A 27,010-nucleotide genomic window follows, 5' to 3' on the forward strand; every position below is an offset into this window, starting at 1 on the left:
GTGCCTGGTGTGCATGGGCCCTGGGTTCCGTTCCCAGTGCTGCCTGCCCTCTGGATCACTCCCGTACGGTACACACGGCGTGACTTTCGTATAATGGCCCTGGTGGCCTTCTTTTTTAGTCTTTACTACATCTGTTTTCTTTGTAATGCTGGAGCTGTGGGCTTTTGTCTTTGATGTGTTATTTACATCCGTGTGTGTGGTTGGAGTCCCCTCCCTGACCGCCCTTCTGTCTCCTGCTGAATGTCCTGTTTGCTTCCTTCCTGCAGGTCCCTTTCGAAGTCCTGCTCTCTCCTGATTCATTTCTTGGTGACACCATATTTGTATGTTGCTCCTACTCTTTTCCTGAACAGTGTCTCTCCATATCTTCAAGGAAGTTTTGTGTCATGTAAATTCTGGCTCCTCATGTGTTTAAAAGTATATTCTCAGTTGCTCATGCCACTGGGCATGGGAGTCGGTGCTCAGAATCCTTTGGCGCTGGAAGGAAACACAGCACCTCTTTATATTGAAAAGGATTTTCATCTTAGATCTAAGTTGTTATAGTGGTACCCTGCATTCACATAGGTTTACAGGGTTCCTCTCTCAGCTCTGGGAAGGTTAGGTGTTTGGAAGGGAAGCGGGGGTGGGGCATGGGGGGGCATTGAGGGTTGGGCCACACCCACCTAACTGCTGGGCACCCAGTCAGCAGGTGTGAAGCAGGGACACCGGGAAGGATTAAGAAACAAGACAGAAATAAGAAAGTATGGGATCGGATAGGCTGAGGGCCCCGCTGGCCTCATGCACGGTATTTGTTAGCAGAGAACCAGGAATCCAGAAGGAGAATGACATTCTTTGGTCAAATGCCTAAGCCTTAATCTCTCCAGGCTAGCCTTTTACACCTGAAGGCCTTAGTATATCAGGATAAGTATCTTTTTTTTTTTTCTTTTTGGATTACACCCAGTGATGCACAGGGGTTACTCCTGGCTCTGCACTCAGTAATTACTTCTGGCATTGCTCTGGGGACCATATGGGATGCTGGGAATTGAACCGGGTCAACGGTGTGCAAGGCAAATGCCCTACCCACTGTGCTATTGCTCCAGCCTCCAGGATAAAAATATCTTTGTGATGGGCTTTTTCAGGAGAGACTCTTTGGGAGGAAGAGCACGGTTACAGGACCCTGCCAGGGCAGTGTTCCACCCTGGCGCCAGCTTTCTGGATCGAGAGGTCCCAGAAGCTGTGCATCCCGCCTTTCTTCTCTCGCTTACCCGTAGTCCTCAGGGCTGCTCCCAGCTCTGTCCTTGGTGCGGTGTTCTTGTGTGACCCCGTGGACCACTTGGAACTGGGCCTCACGCCAGGAGAGGCAACCTACAGGGCAGGTACCTTAATCCCCCTATTGCTCTCTGACCCCTAGTTAGGTGCCTTAATTGAGGTGTCCTTAGCAAAGAGATTCTGGGAGGAAAAGTGAGCTAATACCTGTAATTCTTTTTGTTGTTTGTTTTGGTGGTCACACTTGGTGGTACTCAGGCTTACTCCTGGCTGGGCTCGGGGGACCAGATGGGATTCTGGGGATCAACTCTGGGTTGGCTGCATGCAAGGCAAGCGTGCCCCACCCACTCTCTATGCTATAATTTCAGCCCCAAAACCTATAATCTTCATTTATGTTACAATATTAACAGTGTATCCTCTAATTCAGGAGTTCTTAAACTTTTCCTACTGAGATTCCTTTTCATCTGGGAAATTTTTACACACACTGGAGATTTTTTTTTTTTTCTTTTTGGGTCACACCCAGCGATGCTCAGGGGTTACTCCTGGCTTTGCACTCAGGAATTACTCCTGGCGGTGCTTGGGGGACCATATGGGATGCCGGGGATCGAACCCGGGTCAGCCGCATGCAAGGCAAACGCCCTACCCGCTGTGCTATCGCTCCGGCCCCCACTGGAGATTTTTACACAGCAGTTATATAAAGGAAACACTTACTTGATAATGAGTTGTACATTTATCTTAATCCATTTTTTTCCCCATCCTCTCATATTTGGTTCTTTCACCCGCCCCCCTATGGTTTTGAGACCTGCAGGTTATTGGGTTTTTTCGGGGTTCAGTACCAGAAACTGAACCTAGGGTTGCACAGATGAAGCAGGGTGCCCGCTCTCTGAGCCACCCCCCCCCCCCAAAAGTGTCCCTTGCTCCTCTGGCAGTACCAGACCATCAGGCTTCCCTCCCTGTGGCTTTCCGGACAGTCCCAGGGGACACAGGTTGAGGCCACAGCTTGAGAGAGGGGCCTTCCAGTAGGCTGGGGCACAGGCAGGAAGTGAGGTCAGAAGGGGATGCCTTGCCCGACAAGTCCTCGTAGCTTGAATACAACATACATAGGCAGTTTTAGTTGTTTGCAGTGTTTTGTTGTTTTGCAACACATGGTGATGTGCTTAAGGCTTCCTTTTGGCTCTGATTAAACCCATGCTGATAGGGTACAAGGCTAGTGTCCCTCCTACCATACTATTCTCTGGCCCCTGACCCCCTCAGTGTAGTCTTAGAATCTGTTCTATTTGGTTTATACTATTCTGTTTTAGAAATTTTTATTGTTTCATCTTGAAACTTAAAGATTTTTTATTTTTGCCTGTTGTCTGTTAATGAGGGTGTGATAGGCATCTTCATTTCTGTTGCAGTGTTTTTAATCTCTGCCACTTTTGTAGTTTTTCTAAGGATTTCTATTTCTCCACTTAAATTAGCCATCTGTTCTTGCTGGTGGCCAGCCTTCACAATTTTTCCCTTAGCATATTAATCACTTACCAACCTTTTGATCTGAATGATTCCCAAGTCTCTGCCGGATCTGAGTCTGTTTTAGTGTTTGCCCTGTCTCTTCTAATTGTAGATTTTTGGGGCTTGTTTGGGGGCCACACCTGGGTGTTCTCCAGGGCTTTTCCTGGCTCTGTGCAGGAGTCCTTGGGCAGGCGCCTGCCCCCTGTCTCTGTTCCTCAGATCACCTCCTGTCTCTAGGTGCCTTGCGCTGTTTCAGTGGCCTCAGAGGGGGTATACTCAGGGGGGTGTGACCGGGCCTCAGTGCTTCAGACACTGTCCCTGGCCGTGGCCTCCTCCCTCGGTGATGGAGGCCGAGGGGGCTGCCCTCTGACTGTGCCCTCGCACACCTCCAGTAGCGTAACTCTGGTGACATGGTTTCCCCTGAGAGCACACAAAAGCATCTAAGGGGGGCTCCTTTGTCCCCCTGCTGCTGGAAGCAGGTGGGAGGTGGGAGAGCCTGCTGAGCCCCTGGGGGCGAGGCTCCCAGTGTGAAGTGACATTCTCTACTCCCCAGCTACTCAGGGGTCTCCTGGGGTCTGTAATGCCTGGGACGTGTCCACACAGTGTCCAGCAGCCACTGGTCATAGCTCTCAGTTCTCCTGAGCACTGGTAGAGACTTCTGAGGAGTCGAGATGTCTTGTGAGGTCTGTCTCCAGCCCTTTGTGCTGTGAGCTCACCTCTCAGCCACTTTTTTTTTTTTTTGGCAGTGCCAGGGATCGAACCCAGGGCCTCAGATGCCAGGCAAGATCTCTGCCCAAGCCATACCCCTAACCTGTGACTTCCTTTCCTGGACCAGTTGAGAAAGTTACGAATTCACCAGCCTGTTCATTTTTCCCCTTGTTAAAACAGGGTGATGGCTGGTTTTTTTTTTTTTTTTTTTTAATAAGGGTGATGCTTACATGCTAGACTAGAAATAGCTTTCTTTATTCTTTTTTAAAACTATTTTTAATTTTTAAGCACTCTTCTTGTCATGTCATAAAGGTTTTGTTTTGGGGCCACAGCTCTGGAGACTGGGGGCTGCTTGTGGTGCAGTGCTCGTGGGGGACAGGGCGTGCTGCGGGCGGAGCCGGGAGCCCCTGCAAAGCTGCCCAGGCCCAGGCTGCGCAGCGCTCAGCGCCCGAGTCTGGATATGACGCCTTCCGTGCCGTCGAGGGCACGCGTTCTTCCATGTGATCTTGGAACATGCAGACGATTTGATAAACAGGTGCTACTGGTCTTCATGTTTCTGTCGCTGTAAAATGGAACTCAGATAAACATCTAATAGGATCATGGGTTGACTGTGTTTTTTTTTTTTAAAGAATCATGGATTATTTTTCGATTACTTAGCTTTTCCTTGTTTTATTTTTGGTTTGTAGCTTTTGGGTCACCCTGGCGATGCTTGTGGTTCTCGGGACCATATGGGATGCTGGGGAACTAACCCAGGCTGGCTGCTTGCACGGCAAGCACCTTGTGCCCTGTTGTATCTCTCCGGTCCCAAATTCTTGAAAGGAGTTTCGTTTCTGTCATGGTGTTCTCCCAATTGGGCAAGGTGACGGGGCCTGTGACAGGAGGCTGGCAAACTTGGTTTCCCTTGGCAGGGCACGGCAGATGCTGGTGCCAGGTGACCTTGCAGTGAAGTGGAGCAGAGCCTCGGGGCAAGGGGCGGGTGGTAGTGTGGGCCCCTGATGTCTACCTTGTACAGCTTGTATTTTTATTTTACGACTTTTCTTTGTCCTTCTCTTGTGTAGTTTTATTGGACCACACTCAGCGATAGGGCTTACTCCTGGCTCTGCACTCAGGGATCACTGCTGGTGGGCTCGGGACTGTGTGGGGTGTCGGGATTGAACTGGGCCGGCCATGTGCAAGGGAAGTGCCTGCCTCCGTACTATTGCTCCCCCTCAGTTTCCTTTCACTTTTTTTCTCCCTTGTTTTTGGGCAACTTAGCTTAGGGTACCAAATAGTGCTGAATTGTCCTTGGGCTTCCAGTATAAGCAAGACCGCAGTCCCACCCTATTACTGTTACACAGTTACAAAGTTGCTGGTGGTTGAGTTGGTTGAGTTTCTGTAGTAAAATGTTCCAACCCCCTATCAGTGCCTCCTGCTTCCCTCCCACCCTCCTTATGCAGACGCTTTTTCTTATTTTCCTTTTAGGCACCTGTGGTTTGCAGTACAGATACTGAATGGTTATCATATCTGTCCCTTTACCCCCTTTCAACACTCAATTCTTGACCGTGTTTGTTTCTGATTGTCATTGTCGCAATGGTGCCTTCTCTGTCCTAATCACCCCCCCCCCCCCCCCCGTGACAAGCTTCCTACCGTGGCCCTGTCCTCCTGGCCCGAGTTTCTATTGTCTTTGGGAATTATTCTCATACTGTGCTTTTTTCATATCCCACAACTTATTTGTGATCATTCTGTTTGTCCCTCTCTCTGACTCATTTCACTTAGCATGATACTGTCCATGTCATCCATGTATCAGCAAATCTCACAACTTCATTTCTATTTCTAACACCTGCATAATATCTCATTGTGTAGGTGTGCCCTAGCTTCTGGGCACTCGGGTTGTTTCCAGATTCTGGCTATTGTGAACAGTGCTGCAATGAGCTTGGAGTGCAGATGGTGTTTCTGCTGTGTGTCTTTGGGCCCCTGGGGCATATTCTCAGGAACCATATGCAGGGTCCCATAGGAGCACAATTCCTAGTTCCTTGGAGGAATGTTCATACTGTTTTCCACAAAGATTGGAGCAGTCACCATTCCTGCCAGTGGTGAGTGAGGGTCCCTGGTACCCACATTCTTGCCAGCATTGGTTATTGTTCTTTGTAATGGTGCCCCCTTCTTTGGTCTAAACCAAAGCCCAGAGATGTTCCAGGGATGTTGGAGATGGATCTGCTCTTTCCAGTCCGTGTTTCATCTTGCCCGTTTCTCTGGTGCATGTGAACTTGGTGCATGATAGAGGGAGGATAGTCCTACCCCCTAAGGCCATGTTCTCATGAACTGCAGCAGATGATCTGTTTTGTTTTATTTTTCTTGGGCTGTACCTGGTCATGCTCAGGGCTTACTCTGGGACTCCACCCTCGTGGATCACTCTTAGTGGCTCCCAGAGGGCCCATGTGGTGCCGGGGGATCAGGTTGTCCATATGCGAGCAAACATCCTGCCCTGTGTGGGGTTGATCCACAGTTGTGCAGTAGATGCCGTCCATGGGCCAGTTGGCCATGTGTCTCTCTCAGACAGCTTAGAAGAGAAAACCAACAGCTGTGACTCTAGCATCAGTCCAGAAATCTGTATTTTATCTCTTGGGGGTTTTGTGGCCTCACCTGTCGTGTTGGGAGCAGTTCCCAGCACCCTCTTTCAGAAACACGCCTTTGGGGGCGAGAGCGCTGGTGCAGCGGACAGGGCGCTTGCCCCGCACTCGGCCACCCTGGTCTCCATCTCCAGCACCACAGAAGGGTCCCTGTCCCCCCCGGACTGATTCCGAGTGCAGAGCCAGGAGTGATTCCTAAACATTGCCAGATGTGGCCTCAAAACAAAAGTTGCTTTTTTTTTTTTTTTTAAGCTTGTGACAGGGAATGTAAACCTGGCGGGTGACGCATAAACCTTGGTCCAGGGGCCCATTGTTCTCTGAGTTTGTTGAGGGCCTTTGTTGTCCTGTGTTCCATTAACCTGGATTGTAGTCAGTATTGTAACTGCATTTGCTTCCTCCCATGGGGTTTGCTGCATTGTGTCTTCTGTTCAAGAGTTGAATTTTCGTTGTGGTTTTTGCCTTTAAACAAAGAGGATTGTTTAATTTTCTTTTCTTTTTTTTAAAGGGAGAGAAGGGAAGAATTTCATTTTTACAATATTAAAAATCTTGCATTTTGGGGGGAGGCGGTCACACCCGGAAATGCACAGGGGTTACTCCTGGCGGTGCTCGGGGGACCAGATGGGATGCTGGGAATCGAACCCCGGTCAGCCACATTCAAGGCAAATGCCTGACCTGCTGTACTATCACTCCAGCCCCAAATTCTTGCACTCTTGCCAATAAAGCTTTGTTTGGGGCCATACCCTGTGGCGCTCAGGACACACTCCTCGCTCTGCACTCAGGAGTCGCTTGGCGGGGCTGTGCTGCTGACATAGTTGGGAAGCTGCCCTGGTGCTTGATCTTCTCCTTCACCCCCTGCTCTGTTGTGCAACTCCGTTCCATTGACATTAGGCCACTGGATTACGCCTTGGAGGTACCCTGAGCAACTCTGACTTCCCTTTTTCTGCCGTCTCCCTGATGAACCATTTTGGGTCCCTTTGTGTTGTTGGGTCTCAATTTTCGTTTGAGGTGGGGCTGGAGTGGTAGCACAGGGGGTAGGGCCTTGCATGCGGCTGACCCGGGTTCGATCCCCAGCAACCCATATGGTCCCCTGAGTACCACCAGGAGTGATTCCTGAGTACAGAGCCAGGAGTAACCTCTGTGTATCGCTGTATGACCCAAAAAAGCAATAAATAAATAAATAAATAAATAAATAAAATCAATTTTTGTTTGGCATCTGACAGTGCTCAGGGATCACTCCTGGTGGGGCTCGAGGGGATGCAGCGGGCAAGGCAGGTGCCAGTCCCTCAGCCCATGGGTCTTTAGTCTCTCTGGGGTGTCTAACTTGGTAGCATCAGAAATTTTTTCCATTTTATGTCATATATACCTTATTTGCAAGTTTAGATTTTTTTTAAAAAAATATTTTAATGTCTTTACATACTTGTTAGGATTTTTGTATGGTTTTGGTTTGGTTTGGGCCATACTCAGTACTTTTTTGGGCTGTTTCTGATGGCTTGGGAGTGACCCGGGGGATCCAGCCGAGTATGGGCCCTGCACCTCACTGGACTCCTTTCTGCCCATGGTGATGATCTTTTTTAAACAGTGTTGTTCTGTTGCTTGACATGTAATTTAGCTAGGGGCTTGCAGTCACCTTTTTTCCTGGTTAACGTGGCTGTGGGGGCCACCCCGTGCAGCGCAGGGTCTGGGCAGTGCAGGGCTGGGTGACCAGTGCCTCCCACACGCCGGGTTGTGCCCCTTCACTGGAGCCCGTTCAGCCCTCGAAGCACTTGGGTTGGGATGATAAGCACCTGAAAGTGCTGTCTTGCTGCTTATTTTGTAAAGAGTTTTAAAGGAATGTGTTTCGCGGGCAGTTGCTAGGTTGGGTTTCTGGCAGCTTTTATTCCCAGGGCTGCTTCCACCATCCTACGGGAAACCCTTTTGTGACTTTTACTGCCTGTGTTGAAATAGGTGACTGGGTGGAACCTGAAAGCCTCCATGCGTGGGATTCTCATGTTCTCATGCATTCCAGTTCCTCTTACAACGTGACTACAGTGCTCTCCTGTTCAGCGGGCCGAGTGCTGGACACAGTCTCTCTCCGGGCCCCTGCGCCTGTGCTGCCTGCCCACGGGTCTGGCTCTGGTGTCGCGTGTCTTGTTCCTACTGATTGTGTCAAGGAAGTCTGTACCAGGCTGAGATGGTCCCCTGTGTTTGTCCGCAGGATTTGAGTTTCCTATTTATGCCTGTTTTGGGGAGGGAATGGATAACTTGCTATGCCTCCACTTTCGTCTTCCCAGAAGGCTTTCAGAAACTAAGTAAACAGACTTAATAGTGGTGGAGGTGGGGGGCCAGAGTGACAGTGCCGGGGGTGGGGCGTTTGTCTTGCACAGCCCCAGCCTGGGTCCAATCCCCGGCATCCCATACGGCCCCCTGTGTACTGCGAGGAGTAATCCCCGCGTGCAGAGCCAAGAGTAACCCCTGAGCATCACAGAGTGTGACCCAAAAACTAAACGTGGGGGCGGGGAGGACGCGATGGAGGTTTCTGTTTATTTCATCTCGTGCATTCTGTAGCAGCTTTTCAGAAGTTGCTCTCCTAAGTTCTCAGCTGTTCATTTTGAATGATCTGTTTCTCTTGTCACTTGATTCTCTTTCAGGCCATGCTGGTGTGTCTGCAAACATGATGAAGAAAAGGACGTCCCACAAGTAAGCAGTTCTTGGCATTTGCTGTTGGGTGGCAGGTTGTGGCCGTTGTTGGTGGGATGTGTGGTGGCGAGGGTGTGGCACGGCCTCTGCCAGTTGGGGCGTAGTGTGCAGTTGTGTCTTTGCCCATCTCTTGCCTGTGACCTGGTCCAAGTGTTCTGCTCTGTCCTTATTCCTTGACTGCCTGTGGGACGGTCAGCGCAGCGTTGGTTGTGGTGTGGGTCCCAGGGAGCCCCTCCCTCCTCTCCCCGTGGCGAGGCGGCATGTCCCGGCATTAGCTGGCTCCCTGCTGGGTAGGAAGGAGCCACAGCTGACAGACAGTGGCTCCTGCTGGGAGGCCGGGCTGGCACGTGGCTGGTCATCTCCTGCTGCTTTATCAAGTGGCAGCAGGATGGAAGTTCGTGCTTGAGAGGAAACACACGTGCAGGGAAAGATGGCCATGGGCTCTGACTGGCAGCTGCCAGAGGACAGAAACCATGTTTTTCTCTCCCTGCAACTATTTAGATTGTGACTGGTGATGTCCTTAGTGGAAGGTGGGCTACCGCCTGAAGTATCCTCATGTGCTTTGTTGTTCTTTGGTAGATTTTATTAGTACCTGCCAGGGCCAGCGGCTGCTGCTGGCCAGGGGAATGGCTCTGGCAGGTCACACAGGGTCTTATTCTGAAATTCTGCTACCGAAAACCCCCTGGTGGTACTCAGAGGCCTCAGATGGCAGTGACTTCTCAGTCGCTCCTGCGCAGGGATTGACACCCCGCATCTCCGCTCTGGACGCTGAGGGGGTCCCCCTTCCTTTCCCATCCTTAACGACTACCCCAGGTAGCAGCTCTCCTGTAAATGAATGCTGGGGCCATATGGCGACACTTGTAATTTCTAGTTTCTGAAATTCCCTGGAAAGTAAAGATGTGAAGGTGGGTTAATAAATTCTTGTGACCTTAAAGATTCATGAGTTTCTCAGATTTCATTTACCCATGTTACTTTAGGGTTCTGCCATACCCAGTGATGGAATATAATTCATGCAATATAATATACCTGTTCATTACCACATTGTTCTCATAAATAAAAGCTGTGTCTTCCCACACATAGAAATAGCAATCAAAACATTTATAATATGTCATAAATATCAGCTGCTTTTAAAATTTTAACTGTAGTGGTGAGTCAGAAGTAAGTTACATGTGAACTTTGCAGAGCAGGAAGTTCATGCGAAGGAGATTCGTGAAAGCTTTTAATACATACTTTGGGGAAAAAGGGACCCTTATTCACTGTAGGCGAGAATTCACTGCAGTTGGACTTGGAAGTCAGTATGGTCATGACTTAAAAAAACTAGCAATTGAGCTTCCATGTGACCCAGCAATTCCACGCCAGAATGCTGCTCCTCGGGATATAGCCCAAGGTCCCAGACACACGGCAGAAAAGCCATCCACGCTCCTCTGCTCGCCGCAGCACTGTCACGATAGCCAGAGTCTGGAAGCAGCCCGGGTGCCCAAGAACAGACGACTGCAGGGAGAAACTCTGGCACGTCCACACAGTGGAGCACTACTTGACAGTATGAAAAGGTGAAGTCCTGCAGTTGACTGCTGTGTGGACGGATCTGGAGAGTACCATGTTGAGTGAAGCCAGAGGGAGGAGGGCTAGACAGGATGATCTTGCTCACATGTAGGCTATGAGGAAGCTTCATAAGGGAGTAACAGCCCCAAGGCAGTAGAAACTGGGAGCAGAGAACTGGTCTGCAGAAGGAAGCGGGACGGGGGTGGGGGGGTGATCACTGATGACGGGGAGCACCAGGACAGTGGGGAAGGGAGTGCTGGTGGGATGTCGTGTGCCTGGAACTTCATAATGTAGTTCTTTGTGGTTCTGTCCTTCGTGGGGATTAAACATCGAAAAATTATAAAGAAATACGCCTTTAAGGATGCAGCGGGTGCCGGAGTGACAGTGCGGCACGTACCGCGCTTCCCCCACGGGCGACACTCGTGTGGTCCCCTCCACGCTAGCCAGCATGGTTCCCGAGTGTGGAGCCAGAGCCAGGACAGGACTAAGCCCTGAGCACTGCCGAATGTGTGCCCTCCCCAAGCCCCCTACCTCCCCCCCCCCAAAAAAAAAATTCAGTGTGATTTAAATGGAAAGATGCTTAGCTCACCTCTGTCCCACAGCCTTGAGTATGTTAGTGTGGAGCGGACAGGAGACGTTGGAATGAGAAGTAAGGGACCTTGTTTTCACAGAAATCTACCAGTAGTGGCTGCAAATGGTCCTTGGGAAGGGGGAAGCAGGGCTGGTGGCGGTGACAAGGCCACGCGTGACTAGCCTTGGAGTCAGGAGCAAGTCCCTTCGTCCACCTGCTCCCAGCTCCGCATTGTGCCCACTCAGATAGCGGGTGCTTCCGGCATCGAGTCCTTCCTACAGGTGACAGCCAAGGGGAGCAGCCTGAGCCTCCCTCCCGCGCCTGCACTTTTACCCTGGAAGGGCCCAGAGGGGGCGGCGTTGGCACTGCACATACCCCGGAGACCGTGGCCTGGAAGCCTCGTCGCGCTGCCCAGAGCCACTGAGAAGGGACCCGAGTCCAGATGCCTCTGTGTACTGGGGGGCACCGGCACAGATTTCTTTCTCCGTCTGTTTTCACATTGTCCTGTTAAGTTGGCTGTAGAGCTCTACTCAGACCGCAAGTACCTGAAAAGCAGTTCGTTTCTTCTCTGCTTGCTGCTTGCCTCTCACGAAGACAGTGGAATTGATTTAATTAATTTAATTTAATTAATGGTTTAATTAATTAATCTTTTTTTAATCTGCTGGAGCATAAATAAGGGAATATTTTTATGCCACAGTACTAAAAAGGAACAAGAAAAGTGTCAGTAGTGAATCATACACAGAGTGTACAGTGAGGAGCAGGTGTTTTTGTTTCTTGGTGGAATTGTGATCATTTAAAATTAATTTCATCCTTCAATGTGTGAATCTCCAGGTTTGATCCCCAGCACCACCGAAATAAAATTTTTTAAAGCTTTTTTAGGGGCTGGAGCGATAGCACAGCGGGTAGGGCGTTTGCTTGGCACACGGCCGACCCAGGTTCGAATCCCAGCATCCCATAGGGTCCCCTGAGCACTGCCAGGGGTAATTCCTGAGTGCATGAGCCAGGAGTGACCCCTGTGCATCGCCGGGTGTGACCCAAAAGGCCAAAAAAAAAGGCTTTTTAAAAAAAACTTTGAAAGTATGTTGCCTTTAAATGTTGGCTGCCAAGAACAGGGCACTTGGCTGAGGAGCGGTGAGTATGCCCCAGCACGGGGCTTGTGAAAGCCTCTCCTGCTTGCGGCTCCTTTTTGTCCAAGAAATGCAGGTGAGTGCTGCCAGCAATACTTTGGAATGGATTTTCGGTCCAGAATAGCATGTTGTTGTGGGGCTGGAGTGATAGCACAGTGGGTATGGCGTTTGCCTTGCACGTGGCCGACCCGGGTTTGAATCCCAGCATCCCATATGGTCCCCTGAGCACCGCCAGGGGTAATTCCTGAGTGCAGAGCCAGGAGTAACCCCTGAGGATCGCTGCATGTGATCCAAAAAGGCCCTCCCCCCCCAAAAAAAAAAAGAATAACGTGTGTGTTGTGCAGTAAGTAAGTGTGTGGACTTCTAACCTCAGTTCCCCTTTGGGTAATACGGTTAACTGCAAGAGTTTTCTGAGTTGGTGCTGTCCACAGTGTGGTCCTGGAACCGGCAGCACTGGGGCCTGGTGGCACCTTGGTCCTTCTGACCTTGTAGGTGTAGGAGTCTTCATAAACTTCTCGGTGACACCAGTTAGAATAGGCGGGGCCTGACCGGCCATAGCAGCGGTGCATAGGCCAAGGCTGCGGCAGTCAGAGCCAGTCACGACAGTGGGAGTTGGCCTGTCGTGGTGGCCACTCCTCACCCCTGGATCCCTCAGGACTGAGGCGTACAGCCGGACACTTCAATCTCTGCTCCCCCTGGAGTTACTCTGGAAATAATCTCTTGAGATAAGACACACTTGTTAAAAGAGATAGCCACTTAATTCTGATACATTTTATGTCCTACTTGTGTTTTTTTGGGATCCTGACAGCACAACTGTTTGCTTTTAGTTATAATTCTGGCGATTCTGGGATTGAATGGAGTTAATCAGACTCTTTGCAGAGAATAAACGCTAGAGATTGGAAATTATTAATCCTGTGTGGATCCTTCTTTGGTGTGGTGATGGGGATCGGACCCAGATCTCATGCACCCAAGGTCCGCACTGTCCGCTGAGCCACATAGCCGCCCTGTGAATTACTAGTTTGGGGGCAGTTGCTCAAGTGTTCAGCGTTCAAGATGCATATCAGACAGGCACACGTGTGTGTGGTCGGACTGTGATACTCTGGAGCTCATCCCAACCTGGTGCTCCCGGGATCACTCCCTGTGGTGGGGGGGCTCCTGCAGCACTAGGGATTAGATTGATGCCCCCCCATGCGAGGGGTGCTCTCTGGCCTGAGTCCCTGTTGAGCTGCCTCTGGTTTCCATTCCGAGTTCCCTTGGGTACAGACGGTTCTCGGCCATCGCCTGCACAGAGGAAGGTGACTGTAAAACAGCCTTGCACAAGCACAAACAGGCTGTCTTAAGAATGAGACCAGAGTGAAAGGACGCATGATCCGTTCTGGAAAGGGATGCCCGTCAGCCCGCCGTGGGTCACTCATCCCGGAGAGGAGCGGCAGCGTGTGTGCCTCCGGGCAGCGGGAGGCGGCGGTGGCGGGTAAGCCCGACCCCGAGGGACGCACCCACAGCTTCGGCTCGTGTCCTTCCAGTGGTGTTGAGAATTGAGACGACAGAAAATTCTTCCCTTTGAGTCTGAGATAGACTTTCTGCGGCTGCAGTCCCTGTTCTCCGGAGGGATGGGACCAGCCAGGGGAGTGGGGAGTAAAGGCACAGCCACAGGAACTCAGGTTCTTTTTTTTTTTTTCCTTGTTTTTTGTTTGTTCGGGGGCCGCCCCCTGCTCAGGGATCAGTCTCGGTGGGGCTCAGGGATGTGGTGCCGGGCACTGAGCCTGGGTTGGTGTGTGCGGATCGGAGCAGGAGCCCTTCGTGCTCTGTGCTGTGCTCTTGGCAGCCCTGGGAGGCAGGGAGGTGAAGGTGGTGGTTTGGGTTTGGGTTTGGGTAGTTCTGTTGGATGGAGGCTGCTCTGTTCTAGCTCCATGTACCACTGGCTTCTCTAGTACCTTCCTTTGTTTTGGCTAGGGGCCACGTCTCGTGCTCAGGGCTTACTCCTGGCTCTGTGCTTGGGACTGCTCTTGTGGTGCCGGGGGTCGAAACAGGGTTGGCATCGTGAGTGCCCTGCCCTTCTGTTGCTCAGTGACCCTCTCCCCGCCCCCCAGCCACCTTTCCAGCTGTGTAGGTTCAGCTAGTACAGCCTGCTGGGTGCCTGCTGGGTGCGGGCTGTGGGGGTTTAGCCCCGTGCAGGGAGCTTCTGGGCACCAAGCTGGGTGCCGCCAAAACCCAAAAAACATAAAAACTAAGTTTATGTTGTTCATGGTATACCAAGTGAGAGCCTCATTTATGTTGATAAAATTGTGAAAAGAAATGTTCTGCTCTTTTTTTTTTTTTATTATTCTTGGCATATAGTAAGTAGCATTTAAGTGCTCACGCAGCTTTGGCCTCTGTCTAGCTTGCTTCAAGCCAAATCTTGTCCCTTGTCTTTGGATTTCTAGGTGATCGAGGAGTTTTTTTTCCTGACATCAAGATCCTGATGTATTATTTATAAACATTGTATGTAGATTTTAATTGTTAATATTCCAGAAAGAATGTAGTTGTGATTTGCATAATTCCTAATGCGTTAAATACTTGTTATGAATTATCAGTTGTAAGATTTTGTGTTTTTTAGAGAAGATTATATAATGCATGGATAGAAGCCAGCGTAGATTCCAGGTTAAGTAAAAGCTAATTGTCTAGTTGATTTTTACTACTTGAGCCATGGAAAAGAATGGGCAAAATCACATTACACATTTTTTGTAACCTAGTCTGTGTTCATGGTATATAAAGCCACATGCATGTATAATACATTCCTGTGGTCAGGCTATGATTAACTTGCATAGAGAAAAGTGAAAACTGATGCTTACTATTCGGGCTTCAGTTTGGGGTGCACAGGAACCCCCTGTTGCTAACAGCGTGTACATGTGTGTACATGCGTGTGCAGCATGTGTGACCGGACTGCAGGCTGTGGGCACCTGTCCCTGGAGCCCTTGAGGCGGGGGAGTAAGTCGGGGCTTGGGCTCGCTGGTAGTGGGATGCCACGAGCTGTGCTTGTGTGGGGTCTGAAATGCATATTTACACGTGTGTCTGTGTGAACGCAGAAAACACCGGAGCAGTGTGGGGCCCAACAAGCCCGTCTCCCAGCCCCGGCGGAACATCGTGGGCTGCAGGATTCAGCACGGGTGGAAGGAGGGGAACGGCCCTGTCACCCAGTGGAAAGGAACCGTGCTGGACCAGGTGCCTGTAAACCCCTCTTTGTACCTTATAAAGTACGACGGGTTTGACTGTGTTTATGGACTGGAACTCAATAAAGATGAAAGAGTTTCTGCGCTTGAAGTACTCCCTGATAGAGTTGGTAAGTTCTTTACTTGTGTGTTTATATGCTTTTACTGTGATTATTGAAATGGGTCCTTTTTGATTATTTTGTATTGCTAGCATTTAAATTTTTATTAGTTTGTAAGCACTTCTGGTACATAATACAGTCACTTAAGGGCACAAAACTTGATCACATCTAGCTCTAGGAATGGTGAGGGGCCCAGACATGTATTAAAAAGATTCTATTTTAATAACTTCCAACATTTGGCTCGCTCTCTGGACTCTTGAATATCATGTACTAATTTTTATCTCAGTGGGTTAGAAAAATCTATACTATTTTAGAATATTTATGTAACTTGCACCTTTGATTGTATATTGTTAGATGAAAGGTAGTTGTGTCAGCTTTACTGCAGATTCCTCTGGTCCTGCTTGCGCGTGTGTGGGAGTGAGTGGCGTGCCGGGGCAGGGACGGGAGCGTGCGCGCAGTGGCCGTGGAGCAGGGAGAGCCCTAGTGTGCCGTGGGCTGCGGCTCCTCGTGCGAGGCGCTGGGCCCGGCCCTTGGAGCTCCCTTCCGGGCCTGCTACCTGCCTGACGGCCTGATGCTTCCACTCACTGGTAAAGACATATAATAAGAACAATAATGGTTTATTTTTAAGATTAAAAAGAAAATTTCAGATTGATAAGGATGCATTTAAAATGATGTAGTTTTGTCTTCAGGCTGGAGTGTTCCCCGTGGTGGTCTGTGGCTGGGGTCCCGGTCACGGGCTGGGGTGTCTCTGAAGGCAGTGCCACCAGCCAGCAAGCGCAGCCCCCGGGCTCTCGACTCAGGGAGTCAGCTTGTCAGGAGAAGACATTCAGATCTTCCCAGCCCAGTACCTTTGTTTCGCCCTGCTCTTGGGACGTCCTTCTCAGAAGGTTGAGTCTTTTGTGGGGTGCTCTGGACGTACTCCCGGCTCCGCACTCAGGGATCACTGCTCGCACATAGGGTATGGGGGGCCCGGGACTGGGCCCGCGGGGGCCACTGGGTACGGGCGAGCTCTCCAGCCCTCGGCGGGTTCTTTGCTGGAGCAGCACCGCAGTCACTGTTCTCTCTAACGGTCAGGTATTGGAATCTGAATTCATCTTTAATAACCCTAGTGAGATTTTCACAAAAATCTTTTTAAAATTCCAGTTTTGTCTATCCCTCTCAAAGGTAGCTAATTGTGTAGTGTTAGTCTTGAACATTTCATCCATTTTTACCTGCCGTGAATGAGCCAGGCACCTCATTCTCCATAATGCACTTTTTGTTTCTCTTGACCTTGACATCAGCTCATTTCCATCACAAGAGACTAACACTCCAGAATTCTGAGTCGGGAAAAATAGTGCATACACCTTTGTAGCAATTATTTGTGCTAAATAATCATGCTTTCTCTTTCTGAGCCGGCATACCTTCTGGGATAAGGGTAAAGCTACTAGCTCATGTTCCTGCTTCGTGCAACAGGGTACAGCAGTTTGTTCTTTTGTCTGCCTAAGACAGGAAAACATTTCACCTTGATTAGAAAAAAATATTTGACCAAGCCAAAAATAATAAAAAACAGCTATCTCTAGAGATGGCAGTACAGAGAGAGGGTGTGTGTGTGTGTGTGTGTGTGTGTGTGTGTGTGTGTGTGTGTGTGTGTGTGTGTGTGTGTGTGTGTGTGTGTGTGTGTTCATTCGCTTGTCTTCACTTGTGTTTGCTGTGTTCTTTCCTCCCTAGTATCGGGCACCTCTCTCTCCATAGTAGAAATCCATTGCTATTTCTGATGGTGAAGTAGGAACTATCAAGTATTGAAATCTATATTCATCCGTTAAAACCCTAGTGGGATTTTCACAAAAATCTTTCTTTTGTGAAAAGATTTTGTTTTTTTCAGGGTTGGGGGTAGGCACATCAGTGTTGCTCAGGACTTGCTCCTGGCTCTTTGTTCAGGGATCACATTTGATGGCACTTAGGAAATTTGTGTGGTCATGGGGATCAGATCGGGGTCAGCCACATGCAAGGCAAATGCCTTCATCCTGCTGCTATTTCTCTGGCCCCACATTCAGGTTTGACGTAGTGTCAGAAAAGATTGAGGAGGACTCGTAGCTGCTCCTTTTCTCACAGGAAGACTGCTCATTTTTGTGAGATGGGGTTTTATACATCAAACAAAAGAACATGGCTGATGAAACACTAAAGCAGGACATCTAGTTATCCTTTTGAAAAGTCACACATTAGTAGATTTACAAGACTAAGTCAACTGAAGTTTCTTAAGTTATTTTTTATTAAGTGAGTATTTTTTAGATCTGTCATTTTTTGATTTCTGAAGTAGTTGACACTGATAATTATAGCCTGTGTAAACAGTGTTCTTGTGAGGAGTGCTGAGGTGAAAGGCTCGAGAGCTGCTGCTTGTTTCACACTGGGAGTTGTATGTCGCTTGTCGGTGCTTAACTGCACAGACAAGAGCACCATATCTGGTGAGTCTCATAAAATTGCTTAGCAGGATCTTTTTGGTTTTGGGGTCACACCTGGCAATGCACAGGGGTTACTCCTGGCTCTGCACTCAGGAATTACTCCTGGCGGTGCTCAGGGGACCATATGGTATGCTGGACTCGAACCTGGGTCAGCCGTGTGCCAGGCCAACACCCTACCCGCTGTGCTATCCCTCCAGCCTCTGCTTAGCAGGATCTTGACGAAGACTTTTCCATCTTCGTTTGAATTTTTTTTTTAACAGAAATAGAAGTACTCTTGAATGAATAAAGTAGAAGTGCTAATTTCTTTGAGGTTGGCTAAGACTGGAAGCCGTGAAGCGGTAAGGATCTGTAGGATCCTCCGCAGCTTTCCCACTTGAAAACCCGAAGGAAGCTTGTAACTTTCCACCTGCCCCTCGAAGGGTCGCGTCCCCCTGCTGCGGCCAAGGGCTGTGGTGAGCCGGGCGGTGGGAGGCGCGAGCCTTCTCGGCAGGTGCGCAGCTCGAGCGGCTCGTGTACGTGCCGAGGTGGTGACTTCTCTGCTTCCGCACAGTGGACACGGGAATGCAGGTGGAGAAGCCGGGAGAGCCGAAGGGCCAGTGCACGTCCTTTCCGTGCAGGCACCCTGGGCTCAACCCTGACACCTCAGGGTCCCTTGAGCGCTACTGGGCGTGATCCTGAGTATGGGGCAGGAATAGCTCTTGAGCACCCAAGGTGTGGCCTCCAAAACAAAGCACCCAGAACAGTCTTGCTACAGGTAGGAGTAAACTTCACTCGGACACCCTGTGAGGCCAGGAGGTGTGTGGGGTCTCTCTGGCCTGTGGCGACCTGCAGGCCTTATCCTGCCGCTGCAGGGCCCAGGACAGCTGGGGAGAAGCAGGGCCAAGCAGACACCTTGTCTGAGGAGTAGGCGGCCAGGGAGAGAGACGGAAACAAGGCCGCCCACCTGTGGCAGAAGCCTGTGAGGAGCAGTTTATTGTTCAGAGGGTGGCGGGAAAGCCCCAGGCTCGGTAGACGAGCCGTGGCCATGTGGTGTGACTACAGTAAGGGTGCTGGGGGCCAGCCCAGCTCGGCCGCCAGCAAGGCCAGTGCCGGGCCAGCCCAGCTCGGCCGCCAGCAAGGCCAGTGCCCAGCCAGCCTCACCGGCCGCTCAGTGGAACTGTTTGTGGACCGTTGTCTGTTTTCTACCCTCAGCAACATCTCGAATCAGCGACGCACACCTAGCAGACACCATGATCGGCAAAGCTGTGGAGCACATGTTTGAGACTGAAGACGGTTCTAAAGACGAGTGGAGGGGAATGGTGCTGGCGCGAGCACCAATAATGAACACGTGGTTTTACATAACCTACGAGAAAGATCCCGTCTTGTACATGTACCAGCTCTTAGACGATTATAAAGAAGGCGACCTTCGCATTATGCCCGATTCTAGTAAGTATTTTGTGACAGCTTTTGTTTGTGCTAACTCAAAGGAAAGTTAAAATCTAGAATATTAAGTATTTTTCAGGCACACATCAAGCATTAAGCCAAGGAATCTTTTTTTTTTTTTTTTCCGTTTTGCAAAAAGATAATTCGCTTCCTGCGTAGGTTTCCCTGTTCAGGACGGTGGCTTTGACATGAGTAGATGTCTAACGTGAACCTTGTACCCCATGTCATACTTTCAAGACTTGCTCAGTTACGGCATGTGCCTGATTTCATCCCTTTATAGCAAGTAGCAAGTTGCTGGGTGCCCACAGTGTATTTGTCGGCTCATCCCCATGTGGACAGGTGCGTTTTCTCCCTTCCGGCTGCAGCACTTGTCGGGGTCCACACTGCCTTGTGCCTCCACACGTGCTTTCTGGTGGTTGCACACCAGCCTCGGCACTTGCACACTTCATCAGGTGGGCTAGGAGAAACCTGTTCCAGTGGGGTAGCAGAGACCTCCGGTGGTGATGGATCCGCTCTCAGTGCCTGTGGAGCCGTGCCAGGGAGCATGCTTGAAGCTTCAGCCCTGCAGGGCAGACAGACATTTCATCATGCAGCTAGTCCTGGGGCATTAAGTTTCTATTTCTAGTTCTTTGGGCCCATTTGTTGAAAATTCCTTTAGTCCTATTGACCTACGGATATCTTTGTACCCGTGTTAAAAGTTAGTGAAACTTCAGTGTCTGGGCATGTTAATGGCCTTTCGCTTCCGTTGTGCTTGTCCCCTTGCCCGTGGTCCTCTGTGGCCATCCAGTGCCATACTCTGTGTAGTAAGTTTTGAAATTCCGAAGTATGAATCCTCTCTGCTGTTCCTTTTTTTAGTTAGATCAGTCTTATGCTTTTTTTTTTTTTTCCTTTTTGGGTCACACCTACCTGGTGATGCACAGGGGTTATTCCTGGCTTTGCACTCAGGAATCACTCCTGGCAGTGCTCAGGGGACCATATGGGATGCTGAGGATTGAACCCGTGTCAGCTGCGTGCAAGGCAAACGCCCTACCCTGCTGTGCTATCGCTCCAGCACCTTCTGCATCTTTTTTGCAAGCATTTCTGCAAAGCCGCTGGCTGGGACCCCAGCCCCTGTGTCACCTGCAGGCCGCCGTGGGATGGATGGCATTCTGCTCATATGGGGTGTTTCCGCTTACCAAGATTTTTGTTTTCCAATAATATATATCTCAGAGTGCAAGTTTTATACTTACTTTGTTAAAACCTTTCTAAGATTTTAACAAAAATTTCTAGTGAGTGGAATGATTGATTTCATCTTAGGTTAACCTCTTCTATTTTAAGCTGCCCTGCAACCTTTCCACAACTCACGGGTGCTTGATCCTGAGGATACCTGTCTGTGTGGGCACTGGAATGAAAGTATGTTCAAGCATGTGTCACGGAAACAGAAAGGAAGGGAAGGGGGAAAGTAGGATAAAACATGTATTTTACTTTTTAAACAATTTTAAACCCCACATATGCCCTCATGGACGCCTGGCCTAGGATATGTATGGCCTGCGTACATTTGTGGTGGTTTTTAAAACTTTTTGTGTGCATGGGGGTCATTAGACCTGCTGGTGTGCATGTCATACACTTTTTTTCCTACGTTGCAAATTGATTTTTGTGTTTTAGTTTTTTTTACCATTTGTGTACAACTGTTCTAGGGACATGATAGAAATAATGTCTGTGGAAGGGGGTCCGGTCATTGCAGTGCTTGAAAGGATTCCTTCAGCCTGTATGGAACAGACTTGGTTTTCGGTGGAGAAATACCTAAAGTTGTGTGCTGCTGATTGGCTCATTGTGACACTGTTGTGTTTCGAGGACACAAACAGGGCCATGCTGGGGGCTGGTGTGGGCCGCTGCCCTTGCCGTAGGAGAGGCAGAGGGAGAGTGGAGGGAAAGCATCAGACTCGCCTCTCCTTCACCCACTCAAAGGCACAGTGTTGTCCTGAGCATCCTACGTGTTGTGTTACATATGTGTTAGTGTTGCTGTTACGGGAGATCAGAGGGGCAGCCTTCAGACTTGGCGCTTTAGGGACGGCCTGTTTTGTATCAAGTGCGATCCATGGGCCACTCCAGGCCACATTAAGAATGATGTGGAGGGGCTGGAGCGAGAGCACAGCGGGGAGGGCGTTTGCCTTGCACGCGGCCGATCCAGGCTTGGTTCCCAGTATCCCATAGGGTCCCCTGAGCACCGCCAGGAGTAATTCCTGAGTGCAGAGCCAGGAGTAACCCCTGAGCATCGCCGGTGTGACCCAGCAAGCAAAAAAAAAAGAAAAAAGAACAAAGAATGATGTGGAGATTTACATGTCATCAGTGAGATGTACTTGGGAAACAGCACCCCTACGCCAAGATAAGGTCACCCGTCCTCAGGCCCTCATGCCTGTGAGCATGTCCAGTGGAGTCATAGCGACCTTCCCACCTGCCCCCTTCTTAGCCTCTGTGTCTGATGTGCTGATGGTTTGCTGAGACTTGATGCGCCATCCCAGAACTTGCAGAGTTTAAGTAGTGCTTCCCCGCCAGCGAGGACGGGATCTGGGGCACACGCAGGGCGCGGAGCCAGCAGAGGACCTTCATCCGTGATGCGTCCGTGCAGCATCTGTTCAGCTTTCATAGTGGGGAGGTTGAGAGGCCAAATCCGGTGGTTCTCAGGGCTGCCCTAACTCCATGTTCTCGGGTTGCTAACGGTCACGTTGGGGGACCATGTGGTACTGGGAGTCAGCCGCAGGTCTCCCGCAGGCAAAGCCTGGACTCGCCCTTTGAGCTCTCTCCGTCCCTAGCACCCATTTGTAAAGTGTGGGAAATCCTTAATTTGAACTGGGTGAGGAGACTGAGGTGGAATGCAGTCAAGGGACTTTCATGCTTAACAGAGTAAGACCAGGCATTCCCGTTGGAATTACTTGCTTTAAAATTCTGTTCTAGCGTCATTCAGACTTAAGTTTCGCAATGGCCACAGATGTAGCTGAGTAGACCCCTGGTGCGGCAGTAAGTGTCATTAGTTTGGGTTTTTTGCATTGCTTCTTTTAGTTCTGTTTGGCTTGGTTTAAGGTCACACCAGCACTGCCCAGGGGCTGTTGCTGGCAGTGTGCTCAGGGAAGAAGTCAGTGCCCTTGGCAGTACCCAGGGGACCATGTGGGATGCTGGTTATAGAGCCTTGGCCTCCTGCCTGCAAAGCATGGGCCCACCCAGCCCCTTGAGCTACCGCCGTAACCCTTTTAGTTCTTTCCTTAGGTAATTACACCTATAAAGTGTAATGTTACATAGCATTACAGCTGTAGCAAGATAAGGCAAAGGAATTGATGGTTATGGTTTTCAGAACGGGTTACATGTGTAGATGGTGAAAAGTGTTACTGTTCCTATAAATAGAATTATTGGCACCCAGTGCCACCAATTCCTGCATGTGTCTGAGTTGCTCTCACTGGCAGAGCCTCATCGCCCGACATTCTCAAGCTGGTCGTGTCTCGCCATTGAAGAAAAGGTCTTGCTGAGTGGCGTTTCCCACAGCAGGCAGTGTCCTTCCTCCCTTTGGGGATCCTGGCATGAGCTGGGGGGCAGTGGTGACCTGGGTGCAGTTCAGGGAATACGTTCTGTTCGTGCGTTTAACAATGGTAGGGACCACAAGAATAGAACCGTGGGTATGCATTTGCCTTGCACGCGGCCAACCCAGATTCTCTCTCCAGCTCTCCATACCAAGCAGTGCCGCAGTAGTTCCTGAGTGTAGAGCTAGGAGTAACCCCAGAACATCACCTGGTGTGACCCCAAAACAAAGAAAAAGATAGATGGTTGCGGGGGGGTGGCATGGCGGGCGCTGCTGAGGTATGTTTTCTCAGGAGGGGGAAGACAGAAGTTTGGGAAGCTCTGGTCTAGAATATCAAGATGAATTCAGGATGTTAGATTTTCTTTTTTTATTAAATCATTCTTTTACAATTAAAAAAATTGAATAAAATTATTCTTAACGTAGACATGTGAGTCAGTGTGTACCTAAACATTGACTTGAACTCTTCCCCCTACCCTTAAATACAGATGATTCGCCTCCAGCAGAAAGGGAACCGGGAGAAGTTGTGGACAGCCTGGTAGGCAAACAAGTGGAATACGCCAAAGAAGACGGCTCTAAAAGGACTGGCATGGTCATCCATCAAGTGGAAGCCAAACCGTCTGTCTACTTCATCAAGTTTGATGATGATTTCCATATCTATGTCTACGATTTGGTGAAAACATCCTAGATGTCATCATGAACTTGGCCAAATTTGTGGAACTATTAAATGTATAATTTGTAGACATAAAGACTTGATTGCTTTCCAGTTTAATGAAAGCTTAAATGTCCCTGCGAACCCACAATCTCTGCAGCAGAACTGGTTTTGTTCTGAGTAGTACAGATTTATGTGAACACAGAGCATTTTGTGTCAGGAACTCCTTCCTCTTAAAAGAAGTCTGTCTGTTTGGAGGGGAGTTACAGGCGAGTTCGGTAAAGTTCAGCTGGTATCATACATTTAAAACTGACAAGTCTTACCCATCTCCCCGTCACTCTAATGAACTCTCTTACTCTGCTGCCACAATGCAAGCATAGTTTGGTATTTTTGTTACTGCCTTTTTTGAGATATATATGTATCTATATCTACCTATCTATATATCTGTGTGTATACATATGTAATATATCTATACACACACAAATCTGTACTCACACACACGCACACACACATGTCATTTGGCAGTCCTTTGTGGATTGGGACAGGGGTTAAATAATTTTCTCCAGTTTAACAGGAGTGCTTGACCCAAGTCAGTCATATTTACTATATAACTGCTATTTATTTAAAAGGAATTTGGGCACATAAGGATGGTCAGCTTGTTTTGAAAGCCAAGATCAGAGCACCTTTTCAGTCTGGAGGCTTTGAACCGTAGGTCCAGATATGAATCACTTGTGAATAGCTAATGACCCACATCAGAACTTTAACTAAACAGAAACCTGCATAAAAGGCTGCCTGTAATTAGAAACTTTGTAAATTTTTTTTTGTTTACTTTTTTTTATCATCAATACTTTTTTTGTTGTTACAAAACCCAGGTACTTGGTTCACCCAGTATGGTATGAGCAGCACACAGGCCCACTCTTGTACAAACCAGCTCTGGAGTTAGTACATGGGTTTCCAAGGCGAGTACATCAGTGGCTTGTGTGCATGTGGTAAGTGCTTGGAAGAGCATAGTGCTGTTATGTTAGAAACCTAAGTTACCCTCTTGTTCCCTGGGACACTTACTACTCTTGGGACTGATGTGTGCTTCTGGTCAGAAGATCGCGCCCCCGCCCCGCCCCCTCCCTAGCTGTTCCCCACAAGAATGACAGCTGAAGTCTCTTGACACCTTTCTGCGGTGCTGTTTGTTCTTGCTCGTGGTGTGCTGTCAGCATAGCTTCATCGCATCAGTGGACTCTGCCACATGAGGGTCACCCGCCCACCCTGAGTTGTTGGGTATAGCCAGTAGTGAGCCTTAGCCACAGAATTCTGCTGTGGCTTTTTCCTGCCTGCACGGTAGTGTTGAGTTTCATTTTGTTCTGTAACTGAAATACAACTCCCGAAAGGGTTGATTTAGTAGCCGAACACAGCAACTGTGTTTGGGAGCACCGTGGCGGTGGGAGAGTTAGGAGGAAGGTGGAACCTGTCTCTTGTGGAGACGAGAACCGCCCGACCCCCGAAGGGCTGTGGGAAGCTCTGGTCTGGTCAGAGGTCTGCATGGCTGTGGTGCGGTCCGAGCTGTGGTTGCAGGGCTTCGCTCCTGGTGGGCTCTGGCTGCCACCCACCCTCCAGAGGGCACGTGCCGTACCGCCTGCAGGCAGCTTGCCCCTCGCCGCACACAGCGCCTCGTCCTCAGTGGTGTGTGTGCAGACAGGCTGTCCCAGACGGTGGGTCCCCGGGTCGAGGCACCCCGCCCTGAACCCTGCTTGAGCAGGTGGCACCTGTTGCAGTGGTGGGCCCTGTGAGGGTGCTCAGCCACCCCAGCTCCAGTGGCCTGTGCCCGGGCACACAGCTCAGACACAGCACAGTGATGTGGGGCCAGGAGGCAGAGTCCTTCTCGAGTGTCCTGGGGGGGGGGCGGGCGGGCAGGCGGGATAGTCAGATCATTTCCAGAATCTGTGACTTGCATTGTGGTTCTGCAAGTACCTTGACCAACCTTTAATACCACACGACCTGCCACTCCAGAGGAATGTGACGTGATGATTGTTTTAGTCATCGTTCCATTGATTGCCTTCAGGGCTGAAGGAAGGGGAAGGGGTTTTGTTCCGTTTTTTTCCGTTTCATTTCCCGGCCTTTTCTTTCCCGTCCCCACTGGCTCACACCACACTTGATGGCGCTGTGACTTCTCTGCCCCCCAGCCGAGTGTTTCGGGCTTCATTTTAGGCTCATGTTTCCGATCTGCATGCACTGCTTGCCTCTTCCCGGTACCTGAGTGTTGGTTCTCACTCTCGGAATCCAACATGAATTTCCAAAACTCTCATGGGACTTGTGACGCCACAAGACATGACTCTGTATAAAATGTATCGGCCTTCCTCATTGACCTGCTATAGTATTATCGTGTTGTGTGTGCGCGTGTGCGATGGTGTCCGGCTGCCACGGGACGCTTCAAAGGAAAACCTTCAAAGCAGACCATCCTTTTGCATGCTCGATTCTAAGTAGAATGTTCCGTGTAACTAACTAAAACTGCATGTGGAAGATACTTAGGTTTTTTCGTTTCGTTTTGTTTTCTTTGTTTTTCTTTGTTTTCTGTTCTCTGTATATTTGCTTACTGTGCCGTTTTAGTGATTGTAAGATAAAAGTGCACTGGTGAAGCAAACGTAGTGCCGGCAGAAGGTGATTTCCCAGTCGTGTATCTCACGCAGCATTCGAAGGGACTGTGCATTCTGCGAACAATCACAGTTCTAAGCCAGATTTCATTTCTAGTCTTGTTTTTCGTGCCAAACCCCAAAGTGCATTGGGCCTGAATCTCTGAACGCTGCAGACCCATTCGAAGACGGTTTTGATTGTCACAAATTTTAGTGCCTGAAAACATTCTTTAACGGATTGTCTGTTTCAAAAGGAAAGAAAGTTCTCCAAAGACAAATAGGGACAATTATTAGAACGGAAAGATAATTATCGTCCAAACGTCTGTGGTCCCTTGGCTATGCTGCGCCCTTTGTTTTCCCACCTCTGGTGCAGGTGAATGAATGTGTAGACTTCAGAGGTCTCGTGTTCGCGTTTAAACTTAGGTAAATGACCTCATCATTCAAGCTTGAATTCATTTTTTATTTTCATTTTATTTTATACAATGTGTAGACAGTTCCCTGTTCTCTGCATTTAGAAGTATAAACTATAAATCTGTTAATTCTGTAAGTAATTTTTATAATTATGATGTAACTCTATCCTATCCTTAAAACATTTAAAATAAACCCTTTATGTGCAACTTTTGACTGTAAATTTTGTGCTCATGAGCAATGGGATGTGTTAAATCTGCTTGTGGAAAAAGATTTTTTTTTAAGTTTTACTTTAAGTTAGTTTTTCTCCCTTTTGTCACATGTAAATGTCAGGTATATTTAGGAACAGAAGGGAATAGAAGTTTTATTTGAACAATGCTTATTAATCCTTGGAGGAGAGGGACAATAACAGATCTGTCATCCAAAATATTAAAGTTTGTGATTTGCCACTAATGAGAGCTTCTAATTTATCATAAGACTTCAAACGTACACAGTTGTTTGAAACGGAGTTGAGCAGTGTGTGTTTTCGGTGTGGTGTCTATTCCCACTGAGCCTGGCATCTCTGGGCGTCCGTTAGCACTCCAGGTACAGCCAGGTAGGTGCGGGGGTGACATCCCCTGTTCTCGCGGTCTGGGTGGGTAGATACGGG

At 49.3% G+C, this 27,010-nt stretch overlaps 1 protein-coding gene across 2 annotated transcripts in view; it reads left to right on the forward strand.

Annotated features, from left to right (window-relative positions):
• SPIN1 (spindlin 1) overlaps positions 1 to 26,570 on the forward strand; it is a 52,381-nt gene extending 25,811 nt beyond the window's left edge. For both annotated transcript variants that reach the window (XM_055126504.1, XM_055126505.1), the window contains exons 3-6: positions 8,678 to 8,726; positions 15,032 to 15,285; positions 18,903 to 19,136; positions 23,169 to 26,570. In XM_055126504.1, the coding sequence (XP_054982479.1) occupies positions 8,678 to 8,726; positions 15,032 to 15,285; positions 18,903 to 19,136; positions 23,169 to 23,368 (737 nt within the window). In that variant the 3' untranslated portion in view covers positions 23,369 to 26,570. The remainder of the gene's footprint in view (positions 1 to 8,677; positions 8,727 to 15,031; positions 15,286 to 18,902; positions 19,137 to 23,168) is intronic.
• Positions 26,571 to 27,010: the final 440 nt, after the last annotated feature.

This window comes from Sorex araneus, chromosome 2 (genome assembly GCF_027595985.1).
Source record: "Sorex araneus isolate mSorAra2 chromosome 2, mSorAra2.pri, whole genome shotgun sequence".
NCBI lineage: Eukaryota > Metazoa > Chordata > Mammalia > Eulipotyphla > Soricidae > Sorex > Sorex araneus.